The sequence below is a fragment of the Crocodylus siamensis genome, chromosome 3 (assembly GCF_052110815.1).
Source record: "Crocodylus siamensis isolate JL-2025a chromosome 3, ASM5211081v1, whole genome shotgun sequence".
NCBI classification, from domain to species: domain Eukaryota; kingdom Metazoa; phylum Chordata; order Crocodylia; family Crocodylidae; genus Crocodylus; species Crocodylus siamensis.
In genome coordinates this window covers 129,679,588-129,701,441 of record NC_143397.1, presented here as the reverse complement: position 1 = coordinate 129,701,441, position 21,854 = coordinate 129,679,588, and the positions used below count along the sequence as shown (strand labels likewise).

The 21,854-nt window shown below is 44.4% G+C and overlaps 1 protein-coding gene across 1 annotated transcript in view; it reads left to right on the top strand.

The window, feature by feature from the left end:
- Positions 1 to 21,854, top strand: part of LOC149868802 (uncharacterized) — a 300,950-nt gene that overhangs the window by 268,494 nt on the left and 10,602 nt on the right. Inside the window, 1 exon segment of the mRNA XM_090037671.1 lies at positions 13,861 to 14,067. Within this exon segment, the coding sequence (XP_089893797.1) occupies positions 13,861 to 14,067 (207 nt within the window).

Below are 21,854 nucleotides of genomic sequence, written 5' to 3'. Positions count from 1 at the left end.
CACCAGGCCCAGCAGGCTGGAGTTCCTGAAGACATGGGGATCATAGCCACTGCCCACCCAGCCAGCACTCACATGTGTGAAGGCCGTGCAGTGGTCCATGATGGCCTGGAGGACCACAGAGTGAAACCCCCTGCAGCTGTAATAGGCGTGGTTTCTGTGGGATGGACATGGGATGGGATGTGGGTCCTGTCCAAGGCCCTGATGCACTGGGGGAATCCCAGGGGGTCGCACATGCAAAGCACAGTACTGCACACCTCCAGGGCAGCCTCACTGGTGATGACCTTGCATGGCCATCTTTAACAAGGCAAGGGTCAGCTGTATGTCTGTGGGAAGGGCAGCTGCATGCCAGTGTCCTGCCACTCCAGGTGTGACTGGAGCTGTTTCACAAGGTCCCAGAAGGTTGTTCACATCATGCAGAAGGCCTCCAGCCATTGCTCATCATTTCAGATGTGCTAGATGAGGTGACGCCACCAATCTTGGCTTGACTGGTAGGCCCAGTGGTGGCAGGACTAGATGCCCAGGAGGCTGACAGCAGTTTCAGTGGTGGCATCCTGGAGCCTGTTGTCAGTGTTTCTGTTGGGGTCCATCCAGGCAGATGGGGTCAAGGTGGCGGGTGTGTGACAGCAACTCTGGGATGGTGTGTGGTGGCCTAGCAGGTGGTTGCTGCATGTGGAGAAGCTGGAAGGGGTGAGATGGCCATCAGCCAGGTGGTAGTCAGGATGTCAGGTCAGCAGGGTCAGCGTAGTGGCCAGCAGGAGCCCAGAGCACTGTTTGTCACTGCCAGAGGCAAGGGCAGGAGTAGGTGCAGGCATGGCATGGGGAGACAGAAGCTGTGAGGTGAGAGCTGCCACGTGCTGTCCCTGTGCTGCGTATGCTGCTCCTAGTCAAGGAACTGGCTGGTCAGAGAGCAGTGAGCAGGGCTGCCTTTTCAAAATAGCTGCCGGGTGCTGGCAGCTGCAGCCAGAGCCTGGAGCTCTCACTGGTAGTGGCAGGGGCCCACTGCAGGGCCCCAGGAAGTGGGAGAAGATTGACAGCTGGGATTAAATTTGCTCCTGGCCAACCCCACCACTAGGGGGCCACTCTCAGGGCCCTGGGATTGGGAACTTCTCCAGCCCCAGGGCTGGGGTTGCTCTTTGCCTGCCCCAGCCCAAGGCTCTTAAAAGCATGTGGGGACACTGGGGCCCTGGGCCACCTGCAGCTAGCCACTGCATGCAGAAGCCCCAGGCCATCTGCAGCAGCTTGGCCAGGCCCTGGCATTGGTTCCTGGCACCAAGGTGCTGTGCGGCTGCCAGGCCTGCACCATTGTGCTACCATGCTGCAGGTTTGGCAGCATCCTGGGCCACATGCAGCCAGTTCCTGGCCACTGGGTCCCACTCTAGCCGGCCCCAGGTCAACCGCAGCAGTCTGCCCAGATAACACTGCTGGTACCCAGCACACTCTCACCATGCACCTGCCTGTTTTACACTGTGCCCTTGTGCTGGGTGCTGCAGGCAGCTGTCCAGGCTTATCAGCACCAGGACTGCCACATGGAGGCCCAGCAAGCCAGCAAGGGAGCCACGCTGGTGTCCTCCCTGATGCCACACTCTGGGACCTCAACTGGTCCCAGGAGGAGATTGCAAGACTGCAGATCTTATCATGGTCCTCACAGTTTCCACAGAACAGACACTCCAATGTGCATGTCTATGAGGGCCTGTCAGGCCACATGCGGGAGCATAGGCATGACCAGTTGGCATGTCACTGCCACATAAAGGTCAAGGCCTTGTGGACACAGTGGGTCATGGTCATTGACCACAACCTCTGGTTGGGGGCTGCCTACAAGTCCATGCCCTTTATGCAGCAGCTAGATGACAAGCATGGGCAGCCTAACTGAGACTCCACTGCAGCCTGGCACCCATGGTGATGTGTCACTGGGGGAGGGCCCCTGCCAGGAGCCTGTTTCACCAAGCTTCCCACCCCCAGCCTTCTTCAGTAGCTCTGGGAGCCTGAGCCAGTGCCTGGCCTTCCAGCTTCATGTCCTCAGCCCGAACGATAAGACCAGGCTAGCCATGGTACTGTTGGCCTCCAGCAGTTCCAGTTCCTTCACAGAAGGGGCCCTGCCCAGGCAGTTGGATGCCACACCACTGCACCCCAGGACACTGCTAGGACCTGCATTTCACTGCCAGTGGGGACTGACTCAGAGTGCCCAGCATGCTTGCCACAACTACTAGGTAAGCACTGCACTGGGGAGAGTACCCAGATGCTGTCCCTGCCACAGTTCCTGCTGCTGGCCTACCCATGCTCCCCCAGGTCTATGAAGACCTTCCCCTGAAGACCACAGCATGTAGAGGGGCAGGAGACAGTGTAAAACTTTATTGAACCACCTGTACTCCCACAGCTAGGCAGACACAGGCCTCACATTCTGAGAAATGAGTCAGTGCTGGCAGTCATGTCCTCCTTGGCTGCTGGGGACAGGGACTTGTAGCTTAACCACAGGTTTCCCTCCAGGCAGTAGAGGAGGTTGTGGGGCAGGGCAGGCTTGCCCTCCACATCGTAGAAGCTCAGGATCCAATACCAGGTTCGCAGATGTGCCTGGGTAACATGATCATCATCATCAGCAGGGTGTAATGGATTGGGCACCCCTTGGTCCATGGAAACAGCTCCTTGTGGAGTGCCCAGGACACTTGCAGAAGGGGCATGCTTGGGCCACAGCACCAGCACAGAAGGGAGTTGGCCCCCTGGGGGAGGGAGAGGGCAGCAGCAGCTCTGTGTATCAGTTGGCTGGGAGCCCCATGCCCCCTGCACTTGGGTACCATGGGCTTGACAGCAGCACAGGAGACAGGCAGGCTTCCAGGAGAAGAGGAGGTAGAGTGTGTCTGTGGAGCTGCAGCAGCAGGTGCTGCCAGGAGCCTGTCCTTGCCTAGGAATGAGGTGAGCAGTGAGAGTGTGCAAACATCCCTTGAGGTGGCCAAAGGCACACTCCATCAAGGTGCCTGGTCCTGGCACCAGTTGAAGTGTGCCTGGTGGGATGGTGGGGGTCTAGCTGGCTGTTATAGGGCCACATGAACCAAAGGAAGAACAGGTAGGTGGGGATCCCTGATGAGGAGGGGCAGGGCCACCATTGTGCCCAGCTGGAAGTGCAGCGTCCTGGGTGTAAAGCACCCACTCTCCACCAGGGCTGGCAAGGCAGGCTTGCGGATCATGTGTGCATCATGGGCACTGCTCACTGAGCCAGTGCTCATGTTCATGGAGGCACCACAATGGTCGATGACGGCCTGGAGCAAGATGGAGTGGAATTCCTGCTGCCTGTAGTAGGGATAGGGCCTCCAGGGCTGAGATTGCCCTGAACCAGGCAGTGGTCTATTTGGTGGGCCAGCAGGAGCCCGGGGCAGTGGACATTGCTGCCAGGGCCTAGGGCTGGAGAAACCATGGTGTGGGAGGCAGAGGTTGCAGAGACAGAGTGGCTGAGTGCTGCCACCACACTCTGCATGCTGCTCTGGGCCAGAGAAGCAGGTGATCCTGGATATGAAGCTGTCTTTTGGAGATGGCTGTCAGCCACAGGCAGCTTCAGCCAGAGCCTCCCACTTCCTTTGGTGGTGGCAGGGGCAGGAGCAGACTGTTGCCATGAGAAGCAAATCTACTCCTGCTTCCCTGAATGTGTAGACTCCTGCCCGGGGTGGGTTTACTCTAGAATAATTTACATTAGAGTAAACCCACCCCAGAGCAAATGCATGTGTAGATGTGCCCTCTCAGTGAAAATCCTAAAGAACTTCATGCTGTGCCTAGTATGTACTTCTATTTGAATTTGTATTTTATTTACAAATTACTCAGTTATGGATCTTGGCAATTTTATAAATAAAGATCTGAAATGGGAAGAAGTTATGGGACTATGTTTGGCAAGTGTATCCCCAACAATCGGTTCATAATACATGAACTATGAAATACATGAGTATGTATTATTGGTCTGTGAAGACAAGTCACTTGGAATAGATCTGAATGACTGTCTGCTGAAACCTGTGATTCTCAGTCTTCAGATTCAAGATGCACCTCAATAGACCCAAGGCACCACTCAGAAAATGTCAAATCTTAGTTTTCACTAGATTTTTGACTAAAGGAAAATAATAGATAATTTTTTCTGTTGCAGATAACTCAGAAAGGCTACAACAAGTCAGATTGTTTTTTGCACTATGGATTTCTATTTGAAATCTCTGGGCATTTTTACACGTGTTCCCAGTGCTGAAAAAATGGTGGCAGGGCACTTGGAACTAAAGTTCCTTGGGTGTGTTTTATTTCAAAGTGCCCTGTCGCCATTTTGTCAGCCCAGAGATTCACAGTGACACTGATACATGTGACTCATGAGGCTTCTGGACTGCATCAATTTCCATGCTCCAGAAGACTCGATTAATTGAGTCTGCTCTGATATGCTGGATTTCCTGCACACTGAAGCAGGCTCCCTGCATGTGTGTAGAAGCCCTCTGGGTTTATCTCGTAAATCATGTTTTCACACCTAATAGCACTAACAATATGACACCCCGTGGCACCCTTGAAAGGATCTCAGGGCATACCAGGATGCCAAGTCACTCTGACTGAGAATTACTGACTTAGACATATACAGCATTGGGCATAATGATATTTCACATTTTAAAAAGAAATTAAATTATTGCCTTGTGTTACTATACAAAACAGCTTAGCATAAAAATCATTCTTGGATTACTCTGAAGTCATTTTAAAAAAAAAGTTGCTCTATGTATATTGTTATTTTATCAATCAGTCTGTCCAGGTCAGCTTGTTAAATATTTCAGAAAATTCTGTAACAATAGTGTTTTGGGCATTAATAATGCAACTGAAAAAAAGTCCCAAACCAGTTGGTACTATTGGTCCATTATAGCCATAAATAGAACCATTTAGAAATAATTTTGTTCTCTGCAGAGTTACTATGCCCAGTAGTAGGTGGGGTTATCATGCTGACATAACTATGCCTCAATTGGATTTTGTAAACATTTGCAATATGGGCAACCCCCTCTTAATGCTGTTTTGCTTAGAGCTATTTCACTATAATGCTCATTTTAAATTAATACCTCATTTCACTTAGCACTCAACAAGTTTCATTATAATGCTCGTGGTCACCATCTTGGATTGTCAGATACTTTCAGTTTCGCTTAATGCTCAGCTTAACGCTCGTTTTTTCAGGAACCAATTAAAAGCGCTAAGTGGTGCCTGTAGGGGTGCATGTAGATTACCTTCTGCATGTTCAGAGGTGTCAGAATAGTTGTAATGAGATATATATGTGCATGGGAGAAGTCTTCCTCTGATACCAGGCCAAAGGTCTTGCACTTTCAGGATCCCAAACTTGCAGATGCTTCATTATGTCTCTAGATTCCAAAGAACAGTATTGCCCATGAAATCCTTCTATATAAAGGAAACAAACACAGAGAAAATATTATAATTGATCATTATTTTTATATGAGGATACACATTTTGACAGTCATAGTAAGTAGTCACTTTTGTTTATACCACACATTCCATTTCACAACTTGTTTGATTTATTTACTATTCATTTCATTTTTACTTCTGGTAAATACTGACCTTATTCCCCACAGGAACCCAACAGTGACTTGCTTAGTGAGTTCAGAGTTAAGCTTCAGCATGAGAATAAACTGACCTGAACTGAGCCCAGGATGCCCTTGGCTTTAACAGGGTCATGGTGGTATGCATGCAAAGGACAGAAACAACTCTTTCTCACCTGGGACTTCTTGGATCCTTAAAAATAAGTATTTTCACAATAGTATTTCAGAGATGTAAATAACCAATGGATCCCCCCAGTAACTTTGAATTCCCATAGGATAAGCTACTTCCCTTAGAGGACAAAACTCCTGTTTTTGTGGAATGGGATTGCTTTTTAACAAAGACTACCTAGAAGATGACAATTCCCATGTTCACAGCTCTTACCACAGAAAATTAAAATTACCTGGTCATATTATGAAAGTCATTTGGGGTAAACACAACATCCTGGACTTTGGATCTCCTTTGACTATAGCTTTATAATGTTTGTCTTTTTCCCTATAGCCAGCTTGTAACTTTTGCTAATTATGTGCCATGGCCATACTGTAATTCCATTGACAGCCAGTTATGATTTAGTCCATTGTGTCCCATTTCAAGAATTTTAAATAGTGATGCCATTTTTTAAATTATTCTTTTACAATTGAGAAAACTGTTGTTCAGTATAGCTAGAAAGCCTTGTTTTTCTACATGTGGTAATGATGTGTGATATCCTTAATTATTACAGAAGTAAACAATTAAGTACAGGTACTGAACAGAGTTAAAAAATAAAACAAATTGCCTAGTATTTTTCTATAAGATAAGCATGAATGTTTGCAGAAAATGCGGAGCAGAGTTTTCTCATGTAGTATTATATTGCTATTCTCATTTAGTCTCAGATAAACCTGAATATCTGTTTCTTAATTGTGCTTGTTATTTTAAGCCTATCAGATAGGTATTGTAGAATTATAATTGTAGAATACATGAGAGATCCTGCCAATCTCACAAAAATCTTTATTTTTCTCTAGCAACATAGCATTTTCTACTTCCTAACTTCTATCAGCATTATATCAAAAGGCTGTATATGACGTGTATTTAATTGCATTTAAATACAATTTAAATACATTTAAATGTATATTGCAAATATACATTGCTTGATAGATGTCTTATTAAAAATAATAATACATTCTGCCTAGTATGTATGTTTGTAGGAAGATACAATGGATATTTGTATGTGCATTTACAAATATAGAATGACAACATATATGTATAGGTGTATAGAAAATACATACTCTATGGGCTCATCTACATGAAACACTACATTGCCATAGTGATGAACTACGGCAATGTAGCTCATCTCCGTGGCAACAAAGCATTGGCAGGCACTAACCATGACACCGCCATTACTGCACAGTAGCAATGAGCTACTGAGCAGTAGCTTATTACTATTGTACCGTAAGGTAAAAAACAACCCATGTGCTGCTGGGACTACATAGTATCAGTGGGTATAGATACACCCTATATGTAGCTACAAATATGCCTATGGCCCATGTATTTCACTTTGTAATATGAACTATAATTTATTTTCCTTTTTAAGGCATATGTTCCAATCCTGTAGAAATCTATGCCTTTTTACGTCACAATGTACGTTAGAGCAGCAGTGATTGAAATCATTGTTGTCAAGGCATAATGCATTAAAATTATTAATAAGACTTAAAACCACACGAGACTTACTAAATCATCTGATCTGACCTAAATTTATGACCCTTCCTTCCACTTCTTCCCCTTGCCTACTTGCACAAAAAGAAGCAGTGAAGAAAGAAAAAGCAACATGCTAAATATAAGTAAAAATTGTATTACTGCACTAAATCTATGTAACACTTTGTAATTATAATAATACAAACAAATCAACTGTAAGGGCATTCACATCAGACCTAATTTCAAGCTGAACTATTATAAAACGATTAACAGCCTCATACTCCTGCTTTAATTATGTTGTGAACTATTCAGCATTTGAACCTGTTCTGGCCTGCCTCTTTTATCATTGAATTACCATCCTTAATTTGTTTCTCTGCTGAAAAATGAATTTCACTTAAGGATTACTGTACATTGCTCTGGCATTTTGTGATTTCTTGTCAGCCCTTGTGAATCTAGATCATAGCCAGCTTCTGTTCCTCTGACATGTCCTATATGCACAGTTTCTTGACTTGCCTGTCTCGGTGAATTTATTAACTCATACTGTGCTCTTGTAGAAATGAATGGACATTTTTGATTAATCTAATGATAAAGATTTCCGATGACAGTAGAGTTTACTTTTGGAGCTAACTTCAGGTTATGTAGGCAACAATAATTATCTAGCAACTTAGATTAACAGAAATACATTGTGAAAGTTTCAGTGCTGAGTCGACATTAGACTGCCACTACTTTCAAACATTGCCAAGGAGGAGGCACTTCTCAGGGTGTGTGAAATTCGGTACATTCAACTCCAGAAACACCTCAGTCTTTGAATTGCAATACTGTCTCTCTTTCCTATAATTTAGTTCTTAGCTTTACACAGGAAACACTAAGGTTATGTGAAGCTTTGGGTACTGATTCGATTTGGAGGAGATTCGGCCTGATTTCTGTGGCTGAATCTCTGAATCCAAATAGAATCAGGAGACCAATAAAAAGGTCCGAATTGATTCAAACCTCTCCAAATCGATTCAGAAAAGATTTGGAGAGCTTTGGGGAAATTTAGAGATTCAGGCAGTCCCCACTCACTGCTGCAGGGAGCTGGACCCAAACTCTGTGCCAATAAGTAGGGGGAGGAGATAGAGGACCACAGGGGGACGTCTGCCAGGCCTCATCCCCTGCCTATTGCCTCAGCCCCTCTGAGTACCCCCTGATTGCGCCTACTCTCCCAGACCCATCAATGGCTGCCCCACCTAGCCCCAGCTCTTGGTTCTTAAAAAAAATAACCCACTGCACTCAAAGGCTCCTGCCAGGGTAGGGGGCAATCCCCACTGCCCCCCACTCACCTGCAGTGTGTTTGGGGCTCTGCCATGAGCCCCCATCCCCCACCCGCTCTCCCAGCCCTATTGATAGTTGCCCCACCTAGGTCCGGCTCCAGGTTCTTTTTTTAAGAAGCAGCAGCTGTCGGGGCTTCTGGGGGCTCGTGGAAGAACCCCCTCCATGCAGTGTGGGGCAGTGGGGGAAGTGGGGATTGCACCCCTACCTAGCAGCAGCTGGTGAGTGAGGGCTTTTCTTTTTTAAGGTGCCAGGACGCTGACGGAGTAGCCATTGAAGGAGCTGGGAGAGCAGGTTGGGGATGGGGCCTGTTTGATTCAGAGATTCGGTTGATTCAGCGATGATGGAATCTCCAAATCAGATTCAGTTGAATTGATTTGGGACAGTGATTCAAATCACTGAATCAAATCAATGTCCTCTGAATTGAGTGACTCTGAATCTGAAATGAGTACTAGCCGCTTCACACAGGCTTAATAAACACCATAAAATTAAGTCTATATGTGCTCTTAGATACATTAATACAACTACTAGTGACTTCAAAGTGGATCATGTGTTTCTTGAATTTAGCCTTTCCTTGACTACTTCATCATTTTCTGGGCTAGATCCTGCATTGTAAATCAGTTCTGTATCATCCATCTCAGTGGCGCCCTGTCAATTATTCTTCTGTCTGAGTTTTTTTGGGGAAAAGGAGGACATCCCAAGCACAGCATTTCTTTTTTAGGTTTGCTTGGGTGAATTTGAATGTTTAGAACAAGCTCCTCCATTCTGGTAACATTGGTTTTTGACATTTGCTCTGCACAGTTTTCACTTTTCTTTTACTCCAATTTAAAACATGAAATTATTATTCCTTTGTGTCATAGGACCCAAGTGGCAACAAGATCCCATTGTGCTGTTCATTATATGAATAAGGAGTAGGACATGGTCCTAGACAAGACAGACAAGGATTTGGGGAAAGGGTGTAATGTAGAATAGAGTGAATAATATGTTGGTTTACAAACAAATGATCTTTCATTAATTTTTTTTTTGAAGTTGGGTTTTGTTGGAAAGAGATTAGCTAAACAGTGACAAAGGGAGTGGAAGGAGGGAGTGGAAGGAGGGAGGATAAGGAGGAAAGGAGAAAGAAGAAGAGGAGGGAAGAAAGGGGCACATGGAGAGCAGATGCAGGAAGAATGAAGAGGGAGGGAAGTGAAGCAAGCAGAGAGACGAGAATGTCTAAATTAAGAGCTGTAAAAACTTGCTGGTCAGGGTAGCATTAGCAGTATCTAAAGGTCCTTGCTGTATCTACTTGTCTGTGCTGTATGCTGAGTTTCTGGGTGGCTCTTCCCTAAATTCATAAGGCTGGAAGGAGAGGTGAGGTCTTATGGGCCTTTGAACATGCAGTGCCTATTGGCATGCTCTGTTGCAAAACTCTGAGTCTTTGAGAGAGGGGTGACCTTGCCTGGGTTCTAACCTTCCCTCCCACATTGACAGCACTTCAGCTATTTTTCTCTGCTCCTGCCTGTGACACCCCTCCCAGCAGAATCTAATACCTGTTTTACAGCATGCATCTACACATACATATGATCCAGAAGCAGTTTGCCCTCCCCCACCCTCCTTCCCCTGGTGCGTGTGCCCCTGCTGCAAGCGTCCTGGGTGCAGCATGAGGAGCTATTTGGGCAGACTGAGGGGTGCCTGACCTACTATGCCCTGTTGCTGCTGCTGATGGCCATGATGCCCCAGGTACACCTGCACACTTGGCATGGGACCCTGAGCTTCATTGGTGCAGTGGCAATCCCTTGCTGCCCTACAGCCTTTGACACTGCCCGGAGGGCTACCTTTGGCTGCACTGGACAGCCATACCCCCGCTGCCTAGGACGACACTGCTGCCAGCATCAATGCATCCTTGGCATATGAGAAGCCTATGCCCACCTTGTTATGGTGGCACAGGCCACTCAATAAAGTTTTGCACTGTCTCCCATCTCCCTGTGTGCTGTGGAGGGGGAGCCTGGGGGCCAGCGGAGCATGGGTGGGCCAGGTGAGGAGGGAAGAAGGATCAGGGGTCAGGTGGGCTCACCCCATGGGTGGGGCTGGTGTGCCTAGGTGCTCAGGTTGGTCCCTGCTGGTAGTGATGGAGTGCAGCTCCCAGCCATGTCCTGGATCAGAGGGATGCAGCATGTGACTGCCTGGGCTGGGGCCCAAGTCTGGGGAGGTGTTAGTGCTGAGGGCAGCTGGTAATGACTTGGCCGGCTGAGCCTTGTGGCCAGGGCTGAGGCCATGGAGCTGGCAGGGCCTCCCAGAGCTGCTGGAGTTCACTGGGGGTGGGGAGCTTGGCAGAATGGGTTGCTGGCAGGCCGAGGGGCCCTCCCCCAAGGACACATCACCACATGGGCCAAGCCATAGTAGAGGCTCGGGCAGGTCACCCATACTGCAGTAGACAGCATGGCTGTGGCCTGGGGCTTGAGGATAGCATCCAGGTGCTACATATAAGGCATGGACTGAGTATTAAGCATCACCAAAAAAAAGTTTGTCTTTGTTACTGCACATTAGTGTAGCAACGGTGCCTTTATCTAGTACCTCATATTAGAGGTAGTAAACTTAATGCACAGTAGCAAAGGCGCATTAATGAACATGTACATGCGCCCAGTTTTAAAAATAAATGAATCAGCATGGATTTAAAAAAAAAGAAAAGAAAGAAAGAAACGAGTTTCTTCATTCTGCTATCTGATGCCCACTTAAATGTTTCCTAGTTTTGGAGACAATTTACTTATTGCGATTTTGGTACCTTTTTAAGATTTGGTGACTCCTTTTTGCTATGGAAAGAAGCAAAATGTGCAAGAAGCTGGAGTTCTGTTCATAAGCTACCTGAAATGTGAGGCTGGTCTACCCTTAAAAAAACCCTGTCAGCATAGCTACACTGGTTAGGTGCATGAGGTTAGAAAAAATAAATCATCCTTCTCTCTCTCTCAGCAAAAGTCCCAGCATAGTTGCAGTTGCAGAAGCGAAAAACATCCTTTTACCAGTAGAGTATACTTCATTCATGTAATGGAATCTGACCTATACCTCATACCAAAGAAAGTTTTTGACAGTACTGGCTACATCTCCACTAGAAGAGTTAGCCAATATACTATACTGAGATAAAATGCCGGCAAACCTTTTTAAGTGCAGACAAGGCTCATAGATTCATAGATTCATAGATTCATAGATGCTAGGGTCAGAAGGGACCTCAATAGATCATCGAGTCCGACCCCCTGCATAAGCAGGAAAGAGTGCTGGGCCTACATTACCCCAGCTAGATACACATCCAACCTTCTCTTGAATACCCCCAGGGTAGGGGAGAGCACCACCTCCCTTGGGAGCCCGTTCCAGACCTTGGCCACTCGAACTGTGAAGAAGTTCCTCCTAATATCCAATCTAAATCTGCTCTCTTCTAGCTTGTGGCCATTATTTCTTGTAACCCCCGGGGGCGCCTTGGTGAATAAATACTCACCAATTCCCTTCTGTGCCCCCCTGACGAACTTATAGGCAGCCACCAGGTCGCCTCTCAACCTTCTCTTGCGGAGGCTGAAAAGGTCCAGGTTCTCTAATCTCTCCTCGTAGGGCTTGGCCTGCAGGCCCTTAACCATACGAGTGGCCCTTCTCTGGACCCTCTCCAGGTTATCCGCATCCTTCTTGAAGTGCGGCGCCCAGAATTGCACGCAGTACTCCAGCTGCGGTCTGACCAGCGCCTGATAGAGGGGAAGTATCACCTCCTTGGACCTATTTGTCATGCATCTGCTGATGCACGATAAAGTGCCATTGGCTTTTCTGATGGTTTCGTCACACTGCCGACTCATGTTCATCTTGGAGTCCACTAGGACTCCAAGATCCCTTTCCACTTCCGTGCCACCCAGCAGGTCATTTCCTAGGCTGTAGGTGTGCTGGACATTTTTCCTCCCTAGATGCAGCACTTTGCATTTCTCCTTGTTGAACTGCATTCTGTTGTTTTCTGCCCACTTGTCTAACCTGTCCAGGTCTGCTTGCAGCTGCTCCCTGTCCTCTGGCGTGTCCACTTCGCCCCATAGCTTAGTGTCATCTGCAAACTTGGACAGAGTACATTTCACCCCCTCGTCCAAGTCGCTGATGAAGACATTAAAGAGTATCGGTCCAAGCACCGAGCCCTGCGGGACCCCACTGCCCACACTCTTCCAGGTCGAAACCGACCCATCCACCACGACTCTCTGGGTGCGACCCTCCAGCCAATTCTCCACCCACCGGACTGTGCAGTCATCCAAGTCACAGCCCCTTAACTTGTTCACCAGTATGGGGTGGGATACCGTGTCAAAGGCCTTCCTGAAGTCCAAGTATACGACATCCACCCCTCCTCCTGCGTCGAGGCGTTTTGTGACCTGGTCATAAAAAGAGACTAGATTGGTCAGGCACAATCTACCTGCCACGAACCCGTGCTGGTTTCCCCTCAGCATAATTTGTCCTGCCGGGCTCTCACAAATGTGAGCCTTGATGATTTTCTCAAAGATTTTGCCAAGGATGGAGGTGAGGCTCAAGACATACAACTCCAGGCATCACACAGGAAAAACCTCTTCGCTGAAATGTTTCTGCAGAAGTAAAGGGTTTAAAAAATTCCTTTTTGAAAAGTACTATAAAAATAATATTGCTCAACATCAGTTTTGGTTAAAGGTAAGAGACTCTTAAACTGCATTTTGTGTTCCAGCTGTGTTCCTGAATTTTGTATAGCCTGTTAGTAGAAATGACATGAAAATGGTTGTGGGAATTTTGGCTCAGACTAGCAAGCACAGAGTCTACCCAAGCAAATATGTTTATAGCCACAACAAGAAAATATGTAACTATGTCAATAACCTTGCTCTGTAACAATACACACCATCCTTCCTCTGCCTCATCTACTATTTACCTGGCAGCACAAGGTTATATTACATCCTATACAGGCATCACAGACTGAAAGTGCTAGTGAGTAAACGAGAAAAGGGTTCTTAAAGACCGAGAAATACAAATACTCATTCACAAAACTCTCACTAAGCATTTTTTTTAATCAGCATTGCCATTTTATTGCTTAACCTCCCCTGCTTGATCTCCCTACTTTTGGTTAATATGGTAGTCAATTACAGCTTCATCTGTGCAGAATTAACTTTATGAAATACACACCAGGGATTTGTCTATCCTCTCTATTTAGATCTCTGTCATAAAAAATATGTAGTAGAAGTGTGTGCAAGTACTGCATATGGCGCAGACTTTGTAAATTTATTGTAAAATCATATTTAAATTGGTTAAGCTTTTCCCAGAAGTTAATTAAATATATTTCTGTTGGGGGGGTGCTTTTTTGGGGGGGTGGGGGTTCTGTCTCACTAGGTGGCAGTGTATGATTACATCTGGAAGGACTATGTCAGCAAATCTGGTGTCTCCAGCTGTGACCTCCAGCACCAGGATGAAATCTTCAAATCCAGAGCTACCTCAAGAGATATCACAGTTCATGTTTCTATCTTCACTGTTCACCTCAGTGGCTTCCAGGAGCTCTACAGACATTTCCTCAGACTATCAGATGGGGCTATTGTAGAGGTAGGTCCAAATACTTGGTTACATATAGAATTTACAGAAACAAACATGTAATAAGTCAGGATTGAAACAAGGAGTGTCCAGCCTGTGCCCTCACCAAACAGAGTGAGAAATCTTAATAGTGTTTTATTACATGTTTACATGCAAACTACATGGGCTTATAGACTTCGTATACATACAGGAAAAAATTGTGGGTGCTAGGTACATTAGTGTCATTCACAATGTAGGTATCTCAAGCAATAATTATAACTCAATAAGAGAATAAATATTGTACTTGGCATGGACTTTCTCTAGATGGGTTACGTCATACAACAGTCAATAAAAAGATCTTTAAAAGAACTCAGAAACTGAAATATAGGGCAAATTAAAGAGGGAAAGAATGCTGCCTTACCTACCCATCTAAGAAATGAGAATGTTTCCATGGAGAGTCTGCTCTCCATTTAAAGTAGTGTAAATGAGACTAAGCTGCAAAGTCTGGAGCTACTCAGTTCAGGTGTCTTGACTGAGAAGTATCTTTACAAAATGGGAAAAATCACTGTTTCAAATGATCTCTATTTGAAAGAGATCTCTCTCACTTTCAAATCTACTCCTCTGATCTCTATTTGAATGATGTTTTCTGCACTGAAATATTTTATTTGTAATGTTTGGGGTTTTAAAGAAAATTAATGCTAAAGGAAACAGGCAACTGGTCCATTAGAATTCCAAATGTAATTCTGTCCCAGGCACCCATGATCTTTAGGCAAAAAGATCTTGCAGCCAGCCAAACAAAACAAGAGAATGAATGTAGTCTATATAATGTCGAACTTGATGATTTAAATGAAGAAATTTACAAAGCCAGATCCATGTCTGCGTGTGCTAGATAACAGAGGTTCTCTGTACAAATCTTTGCACTTTCTCTATCTCCACTTTTGGAGGTCAGTGGTCTAACTCTATAGTAGCCTAATTCACATTTTGGCTTCTCATACCACTGCTAGATACGCTTTTAGAACTGTTTCTCAGCCTTTCAGGTGTGCAGTTTCACTGAAGATCAACAAGGATATGAAATTAAGGGGGTTCAAATACAATAAACAATCTGAATGCAGTGAATGAATTCACTAATCTCTTTTTATATTAATAAGAGGAATGTGAGAACATGATTTTCTATATAATGCAGTTTTCTCTTCCCAGGTGTATTGTTCAACAGTCTCTCAGAGCCTAGCCTGACCGAGACTTGCTTCATTCAGTTGCTGAACTTTAACTGATCAGCATTTCATAACATGAGCCATGTCCTAGAATAACTGGCTCTAATTGACACATGGCAATGCTCCTTAAGGGTACAGACCCCTACACAAATCCATGAACTTACAGTTCCTTCTTACCAATAACATGGCTAAGACCAGTATTGTCAGTAGAGCCACATCTCCAGTTGATTGTGTCTAAGCTTACTCTACAGGTTTTATAGCTACACATCTAAAATATTATTTGAAAAAATCCCTTACTGAATAATAAATATAATTGCACTTATATCTAGATCTTAGAGGTAGCTGACAAAGGACATTCTATTTATTTTTAAATTTTAAAGGCCACAGTGCTTTTTTTTCTTCAGTCCCCAAGTTAGAAATCTTCTATACATTTGTGAAATTTTGAAATTGTAGATCAAATTGTGGCAAGTCCTACACAGGCATTCAGCAACATACAAAGAACTCCCACTGTCCGTACCTTTCCTTCCCTCCTTCCTCACCCACCTCCCCCTGCTGCAACCACTGCCCCAAAATTTTTTTAAGTCCCTGTAGAAAACACCTCATTGGGCACGCCTATATGTCGCTGTATGGTGACATTGCTATGGCACCATGCTTTAGTACTTCCTAAAGCATGGCGCAGTACAGGTGGTTACTGTGCCGTGTGTAGCACACGGTTAGAATTCGCTGCTATGTCACTGTAGTGGTGCACTATACCAAGGGAGTGTGCTGCTATGGTGACATAGCTGGCAGAGTGGCAGTTACATGTAGACCCATGTGATTGCTATGTCGCCATAGTGCGCCATAGGGGCAACATGTAGATGCTCCCATTTTCTACTAAGTCCTATAGCTTTTCAGAGTATAGGGATTGGAATGAACTTCCTGGGACACTGAATTTAGTCCCTTTCTATAGCAGGAAGCATAGTATGGTATGTGTTTTATTATGTTTTAATACATTTTTCAAATTCAGTCTCTTGAAACAAGTTAGGTTTCTTCTTTCCACTATTCCCACTGAAAGGTATTTTGTGGGAATCTCACTCAAATGGTTAGAAATCTGCTTCTGTTTTCTGGCTTGAATTTATTCATGGATACTTTATACATATTTATTGTTATGCCAATCTTGTCCATCATTTAAATAGCTGCTTTCCTTCTCTGATGTTTACTTCCCTGATGAGAGCAAATAAACATCATGTTCCCTCTCAGACTTCACTTTGCCAAACTACTAATCTCAATTCTTTGAGGGTACATCTATTTTGCATCAATGTCAGGTCCCAGGGGGGATAGGACTGAACATACCTCACCCCCCAAATCTGCTGATACACTCCAAAACCAGGAGTTCACTAGTGAAGTTGTTCTGTTCTTGCCCTCAGCACCCAGTATCTCACCTACCAGAGACTATGCTCACTCTCATCCTTCCCAGTGTCATTTCTGACACGGTGTAGATAAGCCCTTAATCTCTCCTGTTAAATAGGCTCTCCATTCCCAGATTGCCTCTGTAACTGCAGTGACAGCAGGAAGCAAAGAGGTAGGCTCCCTTTTCCCCCTCAGGAGTGACAGCCGGTTTCTTTTAATGATCATAGTCTTCCTTTCTCCATTAGAGGCAGCAGTGGCAGCTGGAAAATCTCCCTTCTTATCTCAGTTAAGGTTGGGATTTGTTTGCTTGCATGGATGGGCAGTGCTGACCTCTTCCTCCTTCTGCCACAAAGGCTTCTTTTATCCTTGTCTCCTTTAGAAAGGCTAGCTTTCTTGTAGAGACACAAATAAATATAACTTCAGATGCAATGGCATCTGACTTCTGTACAAAGGCATCATACTCTGTGGAGTAGTTTATACCTTTTCTCTTCTTCTGCACACTCATCCAAGGTAAGGAAAATTCAAGAGCAGGGTCTGAGAAGATCCTTTGAGTAGAGAACCCCTCAAGACATGTATTGACATACGATGATTATTTTTAAACTAAGGGATTAATCATAGCTGCAGAAATATTTTCCTGAAATCCAGAAGGTAACCCCAGTGCTTCCACCAACCATTAGGATGTTCTGCTTGGCTGATCTATCTTATGGCAGTTCTCAGTCATAGCAGGTGTGGCTAGTTATTCAGGGGCACAGCCAATTTCCAGTCCTCTTACCACCTGGTGAAGTTAAGAAACAAAAGCTGGAATCAGGGCAAGGTATTTGTGCTAGAGCTAGGAAAGAGAGATCATGCTTTGCCCAGCTAGTGAGAGCTCTAAACCAGCATTTCTCAACCCATGGGTCATGACCCAAAAGTGGGTTGCAAGAACATATAAAAGGGCATCAAATAAACTTTAAAAATGGATTGTCCTTTAAAGGAGAAAAATGTGGGAAACTGGCTTTTCCCTTGAAGGCTGGCAGAGTTCCAGCTTGCAAGAGACTGATTGCTCCCTCCGCCTCCCCACACCCACCCACCCACTGCCCCACATACTGCAAATCAGGCAGGGAGCACAGGGAAGAAAGTAGAACAGCAGATTGGGCAGGGGAAGGGGACCTGAGTGGCACTTGGAGAGGGTGCAGGGATAATATGTGGCATGCTTGCCAAAAGGAGTGGCCCACAATGCTCTCAGCAGCTAAGTACAGATGGTCAGAAAGCCAAAGGCTGAGTCAATTCGGTCTTTGCAGGTTACTCTAACCTTCACATATTAAATTGAAACAGAAGTGAACAGACATTTACTTTCGATTCAGGAAATGCAAAAACATGCCTGCTGAGGCTCAGGCCAGAAGCTGAGGGGACACTAGAGCACGGCTCTCTGGCTGTGTGTTCACTTCCTCTTCAGACTGCCCCTGAGGTTGCTGGGATTTGCAATCCAGAATTACAGCAGCAGGACTCTGCAGGGTTGCTCATCACTTCCTCTTCCTGCTTCCAGGTGCCTCTGGGATATGTAGTCCACAGTCACAGTCAGCAGTAAATTTGAATGGGGAAAGGGGTGTTTAACCCCCCTTCCTGGCCCCAAACCCCAGCCAGAGTTTGCCTGGGGGGGGCATGAGGGGGGCAGGGCATGTGCCCTCAGATCACTGTGGGGTGGGGTGGGCTGGGCTGGGGATGCTCTAGGAAGGTGGAAGAGGCTACAGTGAATTTTTGGGTGAATACAGCCCCCCATAACTCCCAATCTGCTGTCTGCCCCACCCTGATCCAGGGGCACACCTCCCCCATACCCTCCTGCCACTCACCCAGCCAGGGTAGGATAGACATGGGGTGGAGCCACTGAGCTGCCTCCAGACAAATGGCACGCAGCAGTGGGAGCTGCACCCCTTCCTCCCCGTGCCCCGCAGATGAACTGTGGCTTTGAAGGCATGGTGCAGGCATGTGCCCCTGGTTCAGGGTGGGGTGGGCAGTGGAGCAGGGGGGTTGAAGCTACCCAAAAAGTTGCCATAGCCCCTGTTGCCCACCCAGAGCACAGTTCAGTGCAGCCCCAACCCAGCCCAGCCTACCCCATGCAGATCTGGAAGCACATACTCCCCCATGCTCTCCCAGACCAGCAGTGGGAGCAGCGACAGGAAATGCTGGTTGAGCTGCCAGATAAGCAGTGCATAGCAGTGGAAGTCACCACCCCGTCTCCCCGCACTGCCCAGCCTGGACCTGGCTGGGCAGTGCTTGCCCCAGCCCCAGTTCCTCCCTCAATACGGAGGGTGGGGGGTTGTTGATCTGTGCCCCCATGTCCCTTCTCTTCCCTCTCCCCTCCCCTTCCACCACTTACCAGCTGCACTAAGTATCGACTGTCATAAAGACAAAACCCATGTTGGAATGTCAAAATGGGTTAATTTATAAACATTGTAAGAGATATTCATCACCACTCGAAAGGTCCTAAGTCAAGGACTGCCTGTAAAGAGAGAGAGGTATGTATGTGTGTGAATATATATATACGCATGAAGGTATACACACTTTTGTATATATGCCATACCTTCAATATAGGCAGCACTCCCCTCTATCTTCAGATACACAAGCATCTTTATAATAAGAACATTTTTCCAGTGAGCTGTTTAAATGACAAAGGGCCTGATTCTGCATATCAGGAATGCTCATTATCTTATGACAGCTGCTTAGACATGAAAAACAAACCCAGCACTTTCCTTTAAGCTCAGCAATCCCCCACACTAAGCGCAGCACATGCCAAAAAGAAGCATTTTGTTAGATTGACCCAGCTCACTCAATGTCTGTATAAACTGTACAATTCAGAGGGACTTTTTGGTTCTTTTACCTAATAGCTGATTGAATCGGCTGTTAGCTAAAAGTGCCTAAAAGCCCTGATGAAGCTCCTGATCTATACAGATGCTGGAGAGCTGGGTCGAACTAACTTGCTTCCTCTTCCAATAAAGTGCTGTTTTGTTTTGTTTTTCCCACGTCTGTCAGCAGCCAACAGTACTTCTCACAGTACAGAGAAGTACTGTGGTACTTCTCTTGGCAAATGTCTGAACACAGTAAAGAACTAAGGAAAAACTTCTACTTGGGAGCTAGGCTAATTTTATCTGTCTCAAACCAACATAGGTGGAAATGTAAATACCATAATGTATTTGTTCATTCATATTAATCTTTTGTTTAGAATCAAGTAGTTCTGAATATAACAAAATTAAAGTGCCCATGTAGTTGTATTTTCCCCAGATTTCATGACTTAGTTAACATTGAGTCTTACTTAATATTAATTATCACATATATTGATCTAAGCTCAGTCATGGGATGATGTATTTAATTTACCAAGCCAAATTCTGTCCTCAAATAGATACACATATTCTCTTCCCAATGATTTCAGCTGCAGTTATGTTTGCATATCTGACAGAATGTCTTGGCCTATATGAAAGTGATTTTGCATAATCTTATTAGAAAGTTCTTAGCTACTTGTAATGACTTCATTATATTATCAAACTAATCCAGCTGTTTTTTACTTCAGTAGGAGCACTGTTGTCCCCAACCTCAGTTCAACCAAGCACTTAAGTGTGTACTTTAAGCAAGTCCTAAGCCTTCTTCAGTTTAATAGAACTATTTGCTTAACTGTTTTGTTGAATCAGTATTTGTGCTAGTTCAGAATAAATGTCTGTGTGATAAATGGACAATTTGTATTACTCTAGATATGTTGTTCCATTTAAAATACAAACTTTTTTCCGATGTCTAGAAATTTCATGTCCAGCATGAAAAGTAGTTTTATAAGCTTTATGAGAACCAGGCAAAAATAACTGTTTTAAAAGGCACATTAAGTACAAGGCGACATGAATAAATTGCCTCACAAATGTTAAGTAAAAAGTTTTTTTTTAAAGCATAGCATAAAAATTATAGAGGTTAAACTTGTGAGTGCAATCCTTTTATCAGAAGCATTGTAAAACTCAAAGAATTCACTTGCAATAAAACCCGTTTCCATTTTTACCTATAATATATTTCTGCTTTATAGTACTCAATTTAGATGCTAGCTACCCATGGAATGACCTTCCAAAAATAAATCATTTTTCATGCCTTTCCTCATTCATTAATCTTTTGTTATTGTAATGTATGGAAAATTACTGAGTTTTAGCATTTTAAATGTATTTGGAATCCATGCACAAAAAAGTTAATCCTGGTGTTTGCAGTCTATACTGTGATAACACCAACTCAGTGATTTTTATCTTGACTTCTGCTGACTGGAGTTGATTTCTTATTAAAAGGGCAAAGATAAATCACTTTAACTCAGTAAAATATCAGTTTCTTATTATAGGCCTAGTAAACCCCAACATTGTAGAGAATCTTTTTTATAGTATGATTTTATCTATCAAATAAACCTAAACAAATGTCAAGGATCCATCCAATTTAACCATTCTGGATAAAAGAGATGTATTTTCCCTAATTACTTGAACTATACCTAGAAATAATGGGATAAGACAGTTTAGGTAACTAACCAATTATTTAGTTTAAGCTATTTACATCCATCCATATGCTATAAATTACGTTTAAACTCTCTTGCACTTCTGGAAAAGTGAATAAAATCACATAAGTTTATTTTGAATACAAGATCAGATATGGTATGCTGAGTGACACTTAAAAAGAATGAAACAGTAACCGTAGCTTATTTTCTGAAGCAATCTTGACACTAATGCTAAATTACAGCTTGGAAACATCTAACATTTTTACCTTTATGAGAAAAGGCTTTTTACATATTTAACATAATTCTAGGGAAAATATACTAGAATTATGTATAAAGATATGTACACTGTAACCAAAGGGCATTTATATTCCCCAGTAGAATACTTACAATGATTTTATTGCCATTTGGTGTCATTTTCTAACAGATATAAAATACAGCCAGTAAACAAACTAGACTTTAGATTTAAGCTGACAGCTGTTCCTTCAGAAGCAATATTCAGATATTTAATCTTAAGAATACTGAATATTTTCCAATTGTTTGAGCAAACTGTGCTTTTATAAAGTGGAGGACTGTGTACTTTTTTGTATACAGTTGTTGAATCTGATAATGACATGAAAAAACAACCCGAGAATAATCTACACATTTATTGCTTCTATACGCTTCCTGGGCAAATAAACAAATTATCTCATGCATTATTCCTAATGTAGCATAACCTTTTTATATGTGAAATGTGC